Here is a 14,488-nt window from a genome sequence, read left to right as displayed (position 1 = left end):
GGCTTATGGTGTTCAAAAAAGACATTTTAAGAAGCTCAACAGCAATGTCTCTGTCTAGAAATCATCACACTGTTACTCAAGATAAACCACAGAACTTGTTGTTAGCAGTTTCATGTAGGATCTTAGGTTTGTAGTAAGGGCGTTACGATTTCGATTTTAAATCGAGATCGACCGAAATTAAGTCAAAATCTCGAACTTCGATTTAAAAAATGGAATCGTCGATGCTGCCACACCCCCATGTCACGTCCGGTCGGCTTGCTAAGCGGAAAAAAATACACACGGTAAGTGTTGAAGTGCTGCGAGTCAACCTCCTCTAACTTAGCTACTAGCTAAGCCAGTAGCTATTAGCTACAGCCAGCCAAACGATAGCATGGTGTTACACCATTCCTGTTCGGCTCCCGGACCGTGGTCAGGAAGCACAGGGGAGATGATTTCCTGTGGGGCCAAAGTTTGTGTTTACTGTTGGTGAACCCCCTTTCACGTGTTAAGCTGGTCGGGAAATAATACCAGGGAGCTTTGCTGTATCTTGAGGAGCCGTCGCCTTTATTCACAGCCAAACAGCAGACTGTATTGTACCCTTTACTGCCGGCGTCACTACTACTGCTACTGCTTTCACTTTTCCTTCCTCTCCCATTCATTCACTGTCCGCACGTATGCACGCTCCCTCACTCTCGCTCGCCCACTCACACCTTACGCACGCACCTCACGCACCGCCCTATTCCTGAAAGGGGCTCCGCCACTCTTACAACAATGGAGACCCTTCGACAGAACATAAACCCCCTCCTCTTTCACTGAAGTCGCAGGTGTGGAAGTATTTTGGATTTCCAGTGAGCTATGTTGACAAAAAAGCCACAGTTTGCAAGCTCTGCAGAAACTAGATGGCAGGTTATTCTGTTTAAGTTTCTAATTGACTGAAGATCTAAGTTATTGTTACATTAGGTTGTTAATAAATGTTTTTATTAAAATTTGACAATGTAGTGTGGTGCATTGCGAACAAAGGTCGGATATTATATATTGCATAAAAGTCTAGTCTAAAAATGGCATAGCAGCCTGTGCTTTAAAAAAAATACATGTAAAAATCGAGAATCGAATTGAACCGTGACCTTAGAATGAAAATTGAATCAAATCGAGGATTTGGAGAATCGTGACACCCCCAGTTTGTAGTAGGTTTTTTTTCCACCAAACCATGCAAAATCACAGCGCAGAGTGAAGCCTGCATCTACTCATGGATGAGAGGCCAGCTGACTACTAACTAGCTAGCTAGCTAACATTACAGTTCAGTTCAGGAGGATGGCATTAATGTTGAGAAACACGGTCAGGATTTCTAGAAAGAGACATTGCTGTTGAGATTTTACAAACTATTCTTTTGGCATTTTGAGCAACAAGAAACCGAGTGTCATCTAGTTCGGACATCCCTATGGCTGATATCTCCAAAAGAGGAAGAATTGAGGTTGAACTGTCCCTTTAAGGGTTAGGCAGATTGATGACTCTGTCCTTGGTTTTTTTACCTGACATGAGGGTCGTCCTTTTCAACAACATCTCGTCAGTGTTGCAGTAATGTGAGGGTTCAGATATTCATAGTCTGGGTCTAAATTTACGGGACAGCCAGGGTTGATATATTTAACCCCACAAAGCAGCCTTGTATTGCCTCATGTGCTTTATGTAGTGATGGTTTAACTGCCAGCGTGGATTAATCTGTCTTTGTAGTAACTTGGGTGCTTTGAAATAATCTAAGGGATTAGCCTTTGCAAACAGTATCTCTGATTAACTGCACCAAGTCCCTTTTTTAATCCTCCTAAGGATATTCTAGTATTGCCATTATGTTTAGTGAGATTCGGCAGAGTGCCAGGGCCTCGAAAAAGAAAATCAAAAGAAAACAAGAAGAGAAACATCCTGTAGGTCTCAGTGGTTTTCCTCATTTCTTATCTAATGCCTCAGCAGCTGTTGTGCACTAAATGTCATCACTGCATGCTTTATTATTCTGCAGAGCTCTCAACAATCTGCTGTTTTAGCCTTGTTCTTAAGGAAGTGGCCCGAAAAATGTGATCTCTGACACAGAAGCATCACCAACTCTGACTCTGATCACTGTGCCACCATGAAACAAACCACATTTTGACGGAAAGGACAAATCTGCTCGGCATGTGCACATGTTTGTGACAGCCTGTCACACAGCTCGGTGTGTGTTGCACAGGTGTTAATCCTGACAGCTTCCAGGAGCTTATATTACACACAAACACAGGACCAGAACAAATCACACACTTTGCACATCAGAATGGAGGGGAAAAAAAGCTTTCATGTGAAGTCTTTGGTTCTGGTTTAGTGTGATTCCCTCATCAGTCAGACTCAGGGAACGTGAAGTGGTGTTGGTGGTTATACAGTCAGGTAGCTGTGGACAGATAAACAAGGTTTGTAAGCTGCGCTCACACTCGGAGTCTTGCTCACTCACAGTGCTTGGCAGTTGCTGGCTGTTTGTTTGGTATATTTGTCCTGGCTTCGCCCTACAAAACAGGGAAACAGTCACAAAACAAACATTCAGCGCAGAGATATATTTAGATGTAGATTGTGATTCTCAACTAGCATATCCAACATAATATGCAGGATACTGTTAGTCAGAAATGTATAAATAATTATGTATAATTGCATAAATAAACACGCTCTTCTCATCCAATCTAGCTGCTGTTATCAGCGAACACATATTGTGTCAAAGCATTTAAAAGTATCCTGGTAATTGGCAGAACAGAATTTCCTTCTTCATTTGCTTTCAGGCTTTCAGACGTTTTGCTCCAGATGCATAGTAATTGCATGGTATTGTGTGAAACCAGTGAAAAATTGGATGCATAATTACAGAGAATTTTGAAAGTAATAAAATATTGTAAATCCATGAATAATGCATCATTATGTCAGTGGCTACTGCCGTGAGTCATAACATCGACTCTGTTGTACAGACCTAATTAATGGATGGATGAAGAAAGTTAACCTGCTCAAGGCACACTGAACCTTATGTTTGGGCTCTCAAATTACTCACATTTCCGAAGGGCAACACACAACGAGCTGTGTGGGTGTTTGCCAGACACACACGCACACACACTATTATGCACACAAACACACATGTTATGCTCTCAGGGGAGTGCTTGACTGCTCGTTGTTTGAGAAGGTGTTGGTCACGCTGGCAGGGTCTCAAACAGCCAGTTGTAGTGCAGGACCTATACTCACGCAATAAAATATTCATTCATATTTTAATGAATTGACCCTTTAATGAGTAGGTAATAATAAAAATATATATAGGCATGGGTTTGATATTAAAGAATGACCATTATATAGAGAGAAGACGCACAAAAGAGGAGCTAAATCAACAATATGGCGATAAAATATATATTTTTGAGTTCTTCTTCCCTCTACAAGCATTCAGACATCAATATAGTACCTGCGAAGTGTGACACGCCTGCATTATTTACATATATAGGGCCTGTCAGAACAGTATGACTGAAATCAACCTCACAGCACCAGTGAGATGTCTGGTAACAGCATACAGAATGACACCGCAAAATGTGTGAAGAATCACAGAGAAGATCGATTTAAGATAGTGAATTATTCACTTGTGCTGTCAAGGAAGAAAAACAACATAAAGTTGCAGACGAGGGTGTGAAATGTTTGTCAGTGTTTCATTCAGCCATCCCATTCTGACATTTGTACGGACATGATAGTCTCTGAGTCTGATCCACAGCCACATGTCAGACTGTCTCACCACGCGACACAGAAACACCAACACTGGCGGAGCACTAATGCACTGTGTCACAGGGGAGATGAATTGCGGTCCTTGTATATTTCAACACACTTTTGACACAGCAAAACATCATTTATTTGTAAACTGCATTCGATTAGAGCAGCTAGCTCCATTCATTAGTGAATCCAAGACAAATACATTATTAGTGGAGTTTCAAATACATGATATGTGAAACTGTTGTTATGAGGAGGTGAGTCATTATTTGTTAGAGAGGGAGGACTGAGGAGACATCCTACTGACAGGGTTCTGCCCAACCTTAATGAGCCCCATGATCATCCTAATGTCACTCATTAGCACCCCTGTGGCTTCTAATGAGAAGCTGGGCCGGGCCCTGCTGCCTCTGACCTGGCAGCTCATTCACACTCACCACTCCTAAACAGGTACTCTTTAAAATGAAAGCTGTCTTGTTCATTACACGGTGCGTGGGCAGAGTTTGGGCCTCTTTCTTTAATTTAGGGCTTAAAATCACTCCTCAGACTGGTGTAAACGCTCTTATCATTCTAAGACTTATCTTTATTTAATCTTGCCTTCTCTCTCCATCTGCGTTGCAGGGCAGAGGTGGTGCTCGGAAACATCATAAAGAAGAAAGGATGGAGGTATGAGGCACACTTAAACTGAGTTTGGAGGGTTTTAATTTCCGTCCCAGTCGGCCTCTCTAATCTTGTATCATCTCCTCCTTTGCACATATTGGGAGCGTGCGTGTTGTGATCTGGAACGGTAAGTCGGAGAGATGAAAGATTAATGCGAGGTGGCCGTGCCCACACACCTGTGTCCCTCCTCAAAGGCACTAAATAATGGATGAACTTCTAGTGCCTTGTCTTCTACTTTTGTCGGCCCTGGATTGGCAGTTGTATAGCTCTGTCAGGTCGTACGCCCACAACACACTGGCCGAGTCCTGCTACACTCACATGTATTGTTGGATGTGGTTGTGTGTGACATCCAAAGAATAAGGTTAGAAATGCATAATTACCCAAAAGACGTGTAGGAGCTTTTCATCCTAGCTCTAAAAACCTGGGGATGAGTTTGCATTTTTGCACTGGCAGTTCACCGGTCTCGAAGTCGGTGGATTTTTTGTTTGGTTAAATGCCTGAAAAAATCCCCAGCAACAGAAGCTGAAGTGATGTTCATGTTTTGTTCAACGACATAAAATAATGACGTTAAAGAACAAGTTCACATAAAAATGAGAATTCAGTCATTATCTTCTCAACCTCTTGCCGATGGAAAGTCGGGTGAAGTTTCCACAAGCTAATGGCATATTGAAGTCTGGGAAGACACTACAGTTTATTATTCAGTACAAGGTTTGAATAATATATCTGCTTCTTTTTGTTGATATTTTGCTCTCTCTGTGAGTCTGACAGGTGTTGTAACAGATGTGCTTTAATTATTATTAATTATTTATTTATTTATTTTTAGACGCTCAAGTCTGGTGATAACAACAAAGATCTTCTGGGGTGGAAAGTAAGTTTCATCTGGTTGCTTCTTTGAATAAGCTCGCCTGTCCAAACGAGAAACGATCCTCCTGTGTAATTTTTCTCGACTTGTTTGATGCCCCCAGTAATGGGATCATGTATCATCCAGACTGAACTCTTTCTGTAAAGCTGAAACATTTATTAGATCATCTTTCACAAAGGATATATGATGTTATTATCGTGGAGGTGCGGATCCAGTCATATTTCAAGTAATTGTTCATAACGGGGTGTTTTTAAATGTTGTTTTGTAGAGCGGAGACTGAAAGAGGTTTATCCCGAAAACACATTATAGAAGGTAAGGAGCGGCGCTGCAGTTTATTGGATTAAATGCTGACTCCACAACAACAAAATGCTTCCTAATTAGTTGCTTTGGCTTAAGGGAGCATTTTTAATATTTGACAAACTTTGGGGGTTTTTGAGTTGCCAAGAAAACTTGTGGGCACAATAACCCTTTGAAATTAAATAGTTTGAGAATCCTCTGCATTAATTATTGGGCAGTATACATAGATCAGGTTTTAATGAAGAATATTAATGTATGTTCAGTAACTGTTGTGCTTGTTTCTAGGTTTAAAGGCCTCTCTAGAAAGACTGCAGTTAGAATATGTGGATGTGGTTTTTGCGAACAGACCAGACCCCAATACACCCATGGAAGGTAACTCTTCTAATGTCTCTTCTTAAACCTTTGACACTTTTGAATCATCTGCTTTTTTTGTTCTTGCCTTCTCACACACCTAATCATGTTTTCCTCATGTTTTTCTCATGTTGCACATTTAAAAAAAAAAAACACACACACTTCTTTTCTGTCTCTATGACTACTGCAGTGTGAAGACTCAAATATACAAACCTCTTGTAACTGAAAAATCTATTTTTAAAAGCTGCATTTTGTCCTGGTGCTTCCACCTCCACAGTCAGAATGAGAATAGATAGATACTGATGCTGGAGACCTTTAAATGGCAGAGTGCTAACTGTGTGTGGGCTCAGTTGGTCTCACAGTACGCATCTGCTCCCGTGTCAGAGTTCCCCCTTCAGGTTAGAGTTCGGTCAGAGGTCACCTTCCTGCCTTCAGTTTGATGCCTGACTGGCTTCGGCTCTTTCACAATCTTTCAGTGTCTTGTTAGTCAGAAGTAGCTGGTGTTTTCTGACGTAAACGTCGAGGCGATTCTTTTGCCCATCTGCCCTTTAAAAGACTGCACACAGTTCACATGGACAGCTTTGAGTCTGTGTCTTCAGACCACAGTAGTTCGGCCATCTGGTATGTTTTATTCTGGCAGTAGCTGAAGGGCAGAAACACAGGGTGAAGTGGAGCCGAGCCGCTGTTCTGTCATTTTACAGAGAAACCCTCTTAAGCCAAGCACCCGCTAGATGATAGGAGGGCAGATTTGTTTCTCCGAGAGACTTTTCAGGATTATTAAAGCGTGACGTGCCCTTGTTTTATTGCAGTCTGGTGCTCCTGGGCTTGTCTGGGACGCCCAGGTTGTTATGTATAGCCACGTTTCCACCCAAATTACCTGGAAGTCTCAGTCCCGCAAAAGTAAAAGGTTCATTCAGACTTTTCCTTTCTGCTTGTCTAACCTGCAACAGCAACAATTATTTGATTAGTCCATAGCAAGACATTTAATCACTAACCAATTGTTGTAATCAGTAAATAATTAAAAGGTGCAATATGCAACAGTTTTAGTTTAGTTCAGTTTAAAATAAAAATCTCCTCCAAAGCTCCAGTGCTAGCAATGTAAATAACACCAACAGTTCCCTACTCCAAGCTCCCTCTCTGGACCACAAGCTGCGCTGCTAACTGAGCTAACTAGCTGATAGTTTATATGCTGTCTCGTATTTGGTGGCCAGTTCTCACATTTCGTATTGAAGTGCAAACAAAAACAAACTCACATTTAAAAAATGGTGGTTGATATAAAATGCTGTGAGTTCTTGACTAATCAGAATTGTTCAGGGCTCCTGGAACTTAATTTAGACCCTGCTCCCTGTGATGAAAATGCACCGAGCTCCTCCAAAGGTTCCTCGTCCCGTCCGTAGTATATTTTGTTTGGCAGTTGGATGAAATGAATCATCACCATAGACGGAAATTAAAGTTGGGTAATGTGAGATTACATTTGCCATCAGATGTGGCTGTAAAATGAAATTCCCTATCTGATGGCTTTGAATAAAATATAGTGATGTGTTGACAGAATAACATGAGATTAATCTGTGTCACATTCGGTCAGGCCTGGTCAGCACATTAATGGGAAAAAACCTTAATCCCTGATGTACTTTTCATTTCATGAAGCGAACATGTATATTTTTTCACCCTCTTTGCTTCAAATGAATCAAACTGTAGTCCAGTGTGAGGACACTTTGTCTGTGATTAAAGAGTTGAGCTGCTCTTAATGTGCCTGTCATCTCTTATTTATTCCACTTTCATGTTCCCCTGTAGCTGATCAAAAAAGACAGACTCTGGTGGATTTTTACATGAATGTCATTCAAGTGCGCCTTGTTCTGAAAAGATGTCACCCTCATCAGAATGAATCAGTCACCATACTCATTAACATAATCAGCTTTTCCACGTCTCTCCCGAATGGCCCAGTCCATTTGGATTGCATATGATAACAAATACATCTTTTATAATAATCAAGAACAAGCAGCTCAGACACGCGTACAGATGACATTGTCGGCTCGATAGAGAATGAGAAAGAGAGGAAATACTGTTCTGTAAATACCACACGGTGTCTCCAGTCTCATTGAAAGGTTTTGTGTATTTTTACTTGCAGAAACGGTTCGAGCAATGACCCATGTGATAAACCAAGGCATGGCCATGTACTGGGGGACATCCCGCTGGAGCCCGATGGAGATAATGGTGAGAGTCAGTGCATTTGTGTGGAGACACAGCAACTATTTATTTACAACATAGCCTGAGGAGTTTTTTCCTACATCACAAGGATTAGAATTTATTTCTGACCTCGCTGTATCCTACCTTCTCTTATTCATGATGATATTTATATTGTGTGTGTGTGTATGTATGTATGTATACGTGTGTGTGTGTGTGTGTGTGTGATCTATACGAGCCTCATCTTGTTTATTCCCTGTTTTTCTTTAGGAAGCGTATTCTGTGGCACGACAGTTCAACCAGATTCCTCCCATTTGTGAGCAGGCTGAGTACCACATGTTCCAGAGAGAGAAGGTGGAGGTGCAGCTACCTGAGCTCTTCCATAAGATAGGTGAGAGGTGATGGACATGTCGCTTTCCATAGAGGACTGCTTGAAGTCATCTTTACGGTACGGTAGGGCTGTAAAGAGCCAATGTCCTTAACTTCAAGGCTTCGAGCAGCGCTGTTTGGAGCTGAAGCTGATGAATACCTGTGGCTTCTGCACTACTTTACACGGGAATGAATGCCGGTTGTATCATTTCCCTCTGAAGGAAAAACAAAAACAGAGTTTAGCAGTTGTTAGTGGGTTTTTTCTCCAGCGTGAAAGCAGTATTAGGACGGCTATTTTTCTTTCTGTGTGGACATGCAAGCCAGAAAACAAACTAGCATCCTGCACATCAATATACACAGTAGCAAGAGGAGACGACACCAGGTGATCTCAGGTGTGAACAAGAATACTCCAGGTGAATGCGAGTTGCTCTTGAAGTTAAGCTGATAAACTTCGATAAAAAGGAAGCACACACGCTTCCTTCAGGCACACTAGCTCTCAGCCAAGGGTATTGTTAAAAAGCATTTTTTTAAAGAAATAAAGGTTTTTTAACGACATCCTTGGCTCGGAGTGTGCGTGCCTGAAGGAAGCCTCGTTGCTTAGCACAACAAACTCAGTATTTTTTATGATATGGAATTCAACAGAATGTTTTATCACTAAATCTTTCGAGCCCGTCCAGTAAGTTCTCCTACAAATTATACAACAGACTGACTTGGCTTGACTGACACACAAGAGGACACAGAAAACAGAAGTCCTGTCTGACAGCCAAAAGAGTCGAACCTAGCAGATCTGCACTTGAGGAGCCGATGTTGCTAAGATAATTTTCATGATGATCACATATTTCTGCCTTAGGTGTGGGGGCCATGACGTGGTCACCACTGGCCTGTGGGATCATCTCAGGAAAATATGACGGCAGGGTGCCCCCCTACTCTCGGGCTTCTCTGAAGGTAGACGCACCTCGCTCCGCTGTTTCCTGTGTTTATCCCACTCTGATCATCTGTGCCGGTGTCACTGTTTGGTGTTTCCCCACTGGTTTCCGGTTGTTTGTTTTGTTCGTTTATTGTGTGTTTGTGTCTTTCAGGTTCTGTAACTCGGTGCACGCCTCATACATCTGTGTTTTTAGTGCCATGTTGACACCATGCACTGTGTACCTTTTCCCAAGCAGCGCTGTTTGATGCCGCTTGCCAGCTGGTGTCGGCTTAACGCATTTCAGTGCACATGAGAGCATAAATACAAACACGCAGAACAAAACAGTGCAGCATGTAAACATATTTTTTTTAATTGGTTTGTTATCATGGATACCAACATTTTTAAGCCAAAACTAAGCAGAGGATAAGTCATGAAGCATTTTAATGTTATTCCAGGCAGCTCTAATGTGACCTACAATTATTTTTTGAAAGACTTGTCTCCCTCAAAGCAGAAGGGAACCACACAGCCATAACAACTGAACGTTAATGAGGAGGAGGAGCAGTTTTAATGATTTAATTCAGTGAGCACTGAAGGAACCCAGAGGAATATTTCACTTTTAGCAACCACAGATTCCACATTATGTCAAGTGATGTTACTAACAACAATATTTTAATGCACAGAATTAAAAAAAAAAAAAAAAGAGTCCAACACCTGACGTAGTGTAGTGATGTGTCTGTGTAGTGGAGTGGCATGTTGTGTACCTGTGGTTGCGTGTCAGTGACCGATCTCCTGGTTCATGAAACTAGCTCCATGTCGGTGTTGTGCAGTACTTGGTGACATGTGTGGAATGTGCTGCTTCCTGTTTGGTTCAGTGTTGCCTGTGGATGTTTGTGGTACTTTGACTCTTCACACTCAGTGATAATTGTTACTGGTTTCTAACTTGTTACTGATGGATTTATAGTATGATGTTTGATCCTTGATACTATATAAAGATGACTGTTTTGACTCAGCTGTGCAGATATTTAAACAGGTACAGTAACAGTCAGTTAATTAGAGAATTCTTCTTCGTATAATGCTTTTAACTTTGCAATAATAAAGAACTAAAAATCCAGTATTGCAGGCAGCATCTCTGTAGCTGTGTTTCCCCCGGCTGAGCAGTAGGCAGCAGGAGACAGAGTCACTTGTTTAAAAGCAGGCCCTGGTGACACGGGAGCTGCGGCGCAGCGGTGTGAGCAGGGCTGTGTTTTTGAGCAGGTGTGCTGTGTTTTCGACAGGGTTACCAGTGGTTGAAGGACAAGATCTTGAGCGAGGAGGGCCGGCGTCAGCAGGCGAAGTTGAAAGAGCTGCAGGCAATCGCGGAGCGGCTGGGCTGCACTCTGCCCCAACTCGCCATCGGTACGCAGATACACTCTGCCGCTCTCTCTCTTTCTGTCTGTCTGTCCGTCCCTCTGCCTCGGACGGGCCCGAGGTCAGCCACGCTCTCGCAGCTCTGTGCTTTGACTGTTGGTGTGCTGTGCTGTGTTGTGTTGTGACGTGACGTGTGTGTCTGTGCTGTGAGAGAAGGAAATTAATCATTTGGGAGAAAACTTAGAATCAGACAGTGAGGTAAATAGTGCGTATTAAAGGGATAAACTCCTCATCTCTAACCTTTAATATTGTCTCTCAGGCACCACAGGGTGTCTGCAGGTCCTTAAAAAATCTAAAATAAGTATTTTCATAATTTCATGTTTTATTTGTGAAGTCTTTATGACCTCAAACATTTTGTTTCATGTTTTAAAATATTATTGTTTTTCTGCGTCAAAGTCCACATTTCTGATGTTACAAACCTACTGAACACTGTCTGCTTATCTTATACCTGCACTTACCTGTAGGCAAAATATAGAATAACCTAATATTCCTGCTAGAAACTACCTCTGCACAGTACCACATACATACTCCTTACCTGCAATGCTTGGAAATGTTAAGGAATAGATTTGATGATAAAAATGGGATTAAATTTGGTTAAAACAAAAAAAGGAATTGCAGTAATAAATATACAGTATCTCCTAAACAAGGATCTGACTCGGTCCCTTTAAAAACATTAAGAGAAGAACATAAATATAAAGATAAGGAACACAAACATGTTTACAGTATATATTTGTGTATGCAGCTCTGTGGCGTTAACATGTATTTAGCTGTTTCCCGTGTCAGCATTAAAATAGCATCCTGCACATAAATCCAGCGAGTGGCTGATATCGATTTCACTGCCGGGCAGGAAAGTGAGAATGTGCAAACCCCGAAGACGCACAGTCCTGCGAGGGCCGTTAAAGCGTCACACATTAGGGCCGTGGCGAGTAAATCTGGGACTCCCTCTCCCATCTCAGCACAGATCGCTGCAGATTTTTCACCCTTGCAGTAACGCAGCGTCATAGATTAAGTTTCACGGCCCATTAGCGGACACCCTCATCTCTCCCAATTACCATAAATCCTTCCAGCGCTCCTGAAGGCAGCGCAGGAGATTAATGTGCGCCAGGAAGTCCTCTACATCACCGTGGCACTCCGGTATTGAATAAAAACTATAAAAACGATGACGGACTCGTTCCTTACTTAAGCTGGACTCTGAGGCTCCTGTAGCAGCTGGTTGTGAGAGGGAGAGTAGAGTGAATAGATGCTGTTGGGGCCTGAGGGAAGGTTTACATTTGTGTCAGTCCAGGAGAAGACCTTCAGCTGTCATCATTTTCATATTTGCGTAGAAATATAATCCCACTATTACAGCAAAAATTCGCCCTCCCTTTATGCTGTGATCTGCTTACAAGAGCCTCTTTTTTTTTTCTCAGTTGCAAAAGCACGCACTTGTATTACATAACAGCTCACAATTATAATGGCTCACCAAACAGAGAAGAGTGTCTGTGTCAGTTTGCTCAGAGAGGTCCCAAAGAAATGTTTCCTGCATGCTATTAGCAGGGGGTAGAGTTTGTTCCATTTTATACTTCTACTGCACTTCATTTCAGAGGGAATATTGAATATTGAAGTTTTTGCTCCTTTACTTTTATTTCACATGTGGATTCACTGATTCAATACATCACGTTGGGATAATAGCAGATATTGATCTCATTAAGTGAGGTTTGTATAATGACACCACTGATTATATGCAGTTTCTCTGTCATTTCAAAAATGATGTGTTTCAATCAGTCGTCATGGGTCTGTTGACTCAGACACAGCTAGTCTCCCGTTACCTCTGTGAAAATGATTCCAGTGACTTCCATGCCATGGGGTGTACAGATTTTTTAATTTAGGAGGAAGATATAAATGGTATGTGAACTGTAATCGGTATCAGCAGGACACCCTGAGTTAATAGAAGCAAATTTGGTAGAAACATCGCTGCCAAACCAATTTGGCAAGTAAAGTTCCTTAATATTTGACATTTCGGCATTAGCATGTCTAAAAAAATGACTAGACCATTGTTATAAATTATGTTTAGTTGTGCACTTACACAAGTTGAAACCCAGAGAAATCTGTAGTTTCACGGAAGGTATGACAGTGTTTGCATTTGGTTGCCTGTCGCTGTAACTTCCAGGGAAACATCAGGTGATACGTGGGAGAGTGAAGACGGAAATCAACAAACGATGCTAAAAATAACATAAATAGAACTTTAAAACGTTAGCAGATACCAACAGATGAAATTGAATGTCCTTTTAACCATAAATCACGTTGAAATTCTGCTGCATACATGTCAATTCATTAGTCATATTAAATAATATACGATAATTAGAATAGATGTTGGGTTGCACAGTGAGTACTTTTACTTTGGATGGTTTAGGTACTTTTTGGTGATAATACTTCTGCTTCTCTATTCAAAATCTCATTTAAAAGTAGAGGAGTCTTGCTTATCCTGGAGTTTTGTTATACTGTGGTATGTAAAGGCTCTGGTAGTGTGTGAGTGTGATGTGAGCGGCCCGCTGTAATTTTGTAATATTTCACCGTGGACACAAGTGTTGCATTGGCCTCCATGTTTTATCACAGCGCTTTGGTCATTAATGGATAATTTAACTAGTACAAAAAAAATCAATCTGCTGTGTGTGCGTGTGTGTGTAAAGTGTTGTTGTAGAAATGTTGCGCAGTGTGTTTGTGTGCTGTGAGTGTGCCTGTGTGTCCAAAGTGATGGTTGGGGGTGTCATTGCTGTTTACTGGTCTCCTGCAGCGTGGTGCCTACGGAACGAGGGGGTGAGCTCTGTCCTTTTAGGGGCGTCCAACACCGACCAACTGATGGAGAACATAGGAGCAATACAGGTGAGGCCTCAATATGAGTGTGTGTGTGTTTGTGTGCACGTGTTTGTGGCTCCGCGGAGCAAATCAGTGGTTTAATTTGTGAAAATGCGACCTGACCTGTTTCATCAGACCTCGTATTCGTGCCTTACAGTCCGTATCAGCAGCCTCCTCTCCTGGGTACAGCTCGGCCTCTTGGGCAGTTTGCCGCTGCACGCTTGGATGCTTTACTGTACCGAGTTAATAAGGTCAGCGGAGTATCAGTTGCCAGGGGGATTGGAGACAGGCTCACAGCGACTTCTTCCCTCTCCTGATAAGATGCACTCTTTAAATGGGGTTTTCAGACCGGTGGGGGTTTTACATCCTCTCCTCACATTATGTCTTGCCCGCAGTAGAGAGCGTCCCTGCTCTTCTCTATTCTCATGCTTTGTGTATCTTCCTCTGTGTGTGCGCGCGTACACGTGCGTGTGTGTGTGCCCACGCGCGTACACGTGCGCGCGTGTGTGTGTGTGCGTACACACATTATGTGTGCACACTATATGTCTCCGCTCCCTAAGTACGTTTGATATTTCAGTTTTGAAATGCTACGCTCACGTTTCCCAGGGGCTCCACAGTTTACATCAAGGACTCTGAAGTGGACACAGAAATAAATACACATAAGAATACTTATTGCTTATATACATATATATATGTATACGTGTAATATATATATATATATATATATATATATATATATATATATATATGTATATATATATATATATATATATATATGGTATGTATGTATGTGTATATATGTAGTGTAATATAATTATATATATATATCTATTATATATTATATAATATATATATATATATATATATATATATGTGATATATATATATATATATATATATAT

At 41.6% G+C, this 14,488-nt stretch overlaps 1 protein-coding gene across 6 annotated transcripts in view; it reads left to right on the top strand.

Moving 5' to 3' along the window:
- Nucleotides 1-14,488, top strand: part of kcnab2a (potassium voltage-gated channel subfamily A regulatory beta subunit 2a) — an 89,986-nt gene that overhangs the window by 66,179 nt on the left and 9,319 nt on the right. For 3 of the 6 annotated variants that reach the window (XM_030419167.1, XM_030419168.1, XM_030419170.1), the window contains 9 exons: nucleotides 4,336-4,380; nucleotides 5,198-5,242; nucleotides 5,505-5,548; nucleotides 5,819-5,905; nucleotides 8,013-8,098; nucleotides 8,339-8,459; nucleotides 9,288-9,382; nucleotides 10,619-10,739; nucleotides 13,525-14,213. In XM_030419167.1, coding sequence (XP_030275027.1) covers nucleotides 4,336-4,380; nucleotides 5,198-5,242; nucleotides 5,505-5,548; nucleotides 5,819-5,905; nucleotides 8,013-8,098; nucleotides 8,339-8,459; nucleotides 9,288-9,382; nucleotides 10,619-10,739; nucleotides 13,525-13,688 — 808 coding nt within the window. In that variant the 3' untranslated portion in view covers nucleotides 13,689-14,213. Of the gene's footprint in view, nucleotides 1-4,335; nucleotides 4,381-5,197; nucleotides 5,243-5,504; nucleotides 5,549-5,818; nucleotides 5,906-8,012; nucleotides 8,099-8,338; nucleotides 8,460-9,287; nucleotides 9,383-10,618; nucleotides 10,740-13,524; nucleotides 14,215-14,488 lie in introns of those variants that run through there. The other 3 variants (XM_030419171.1, XM_030419172.1, XM_030419169.1) reach the window with 2 other exon arrangements.

Source organism: Sparus aurata, chromosome 6 (assembly GCF_900880675.1).
Source record: "Sparus aurata chromosome 6, fSpaAur1.1, whole genome shotgun sequence".
In the NCBI taxonomy this organism is placed as follows: domain Eukaryota; kingdom Metazoa; phylum Chordata; class Actinopteri; order Spariformes; family Sparidae; genus Sparus; species Sparus aurata.
Note: the sequence above shows the minus strand (reverse complement) of the source record. Positions and strands in the feature narration are given on the sequence as shown.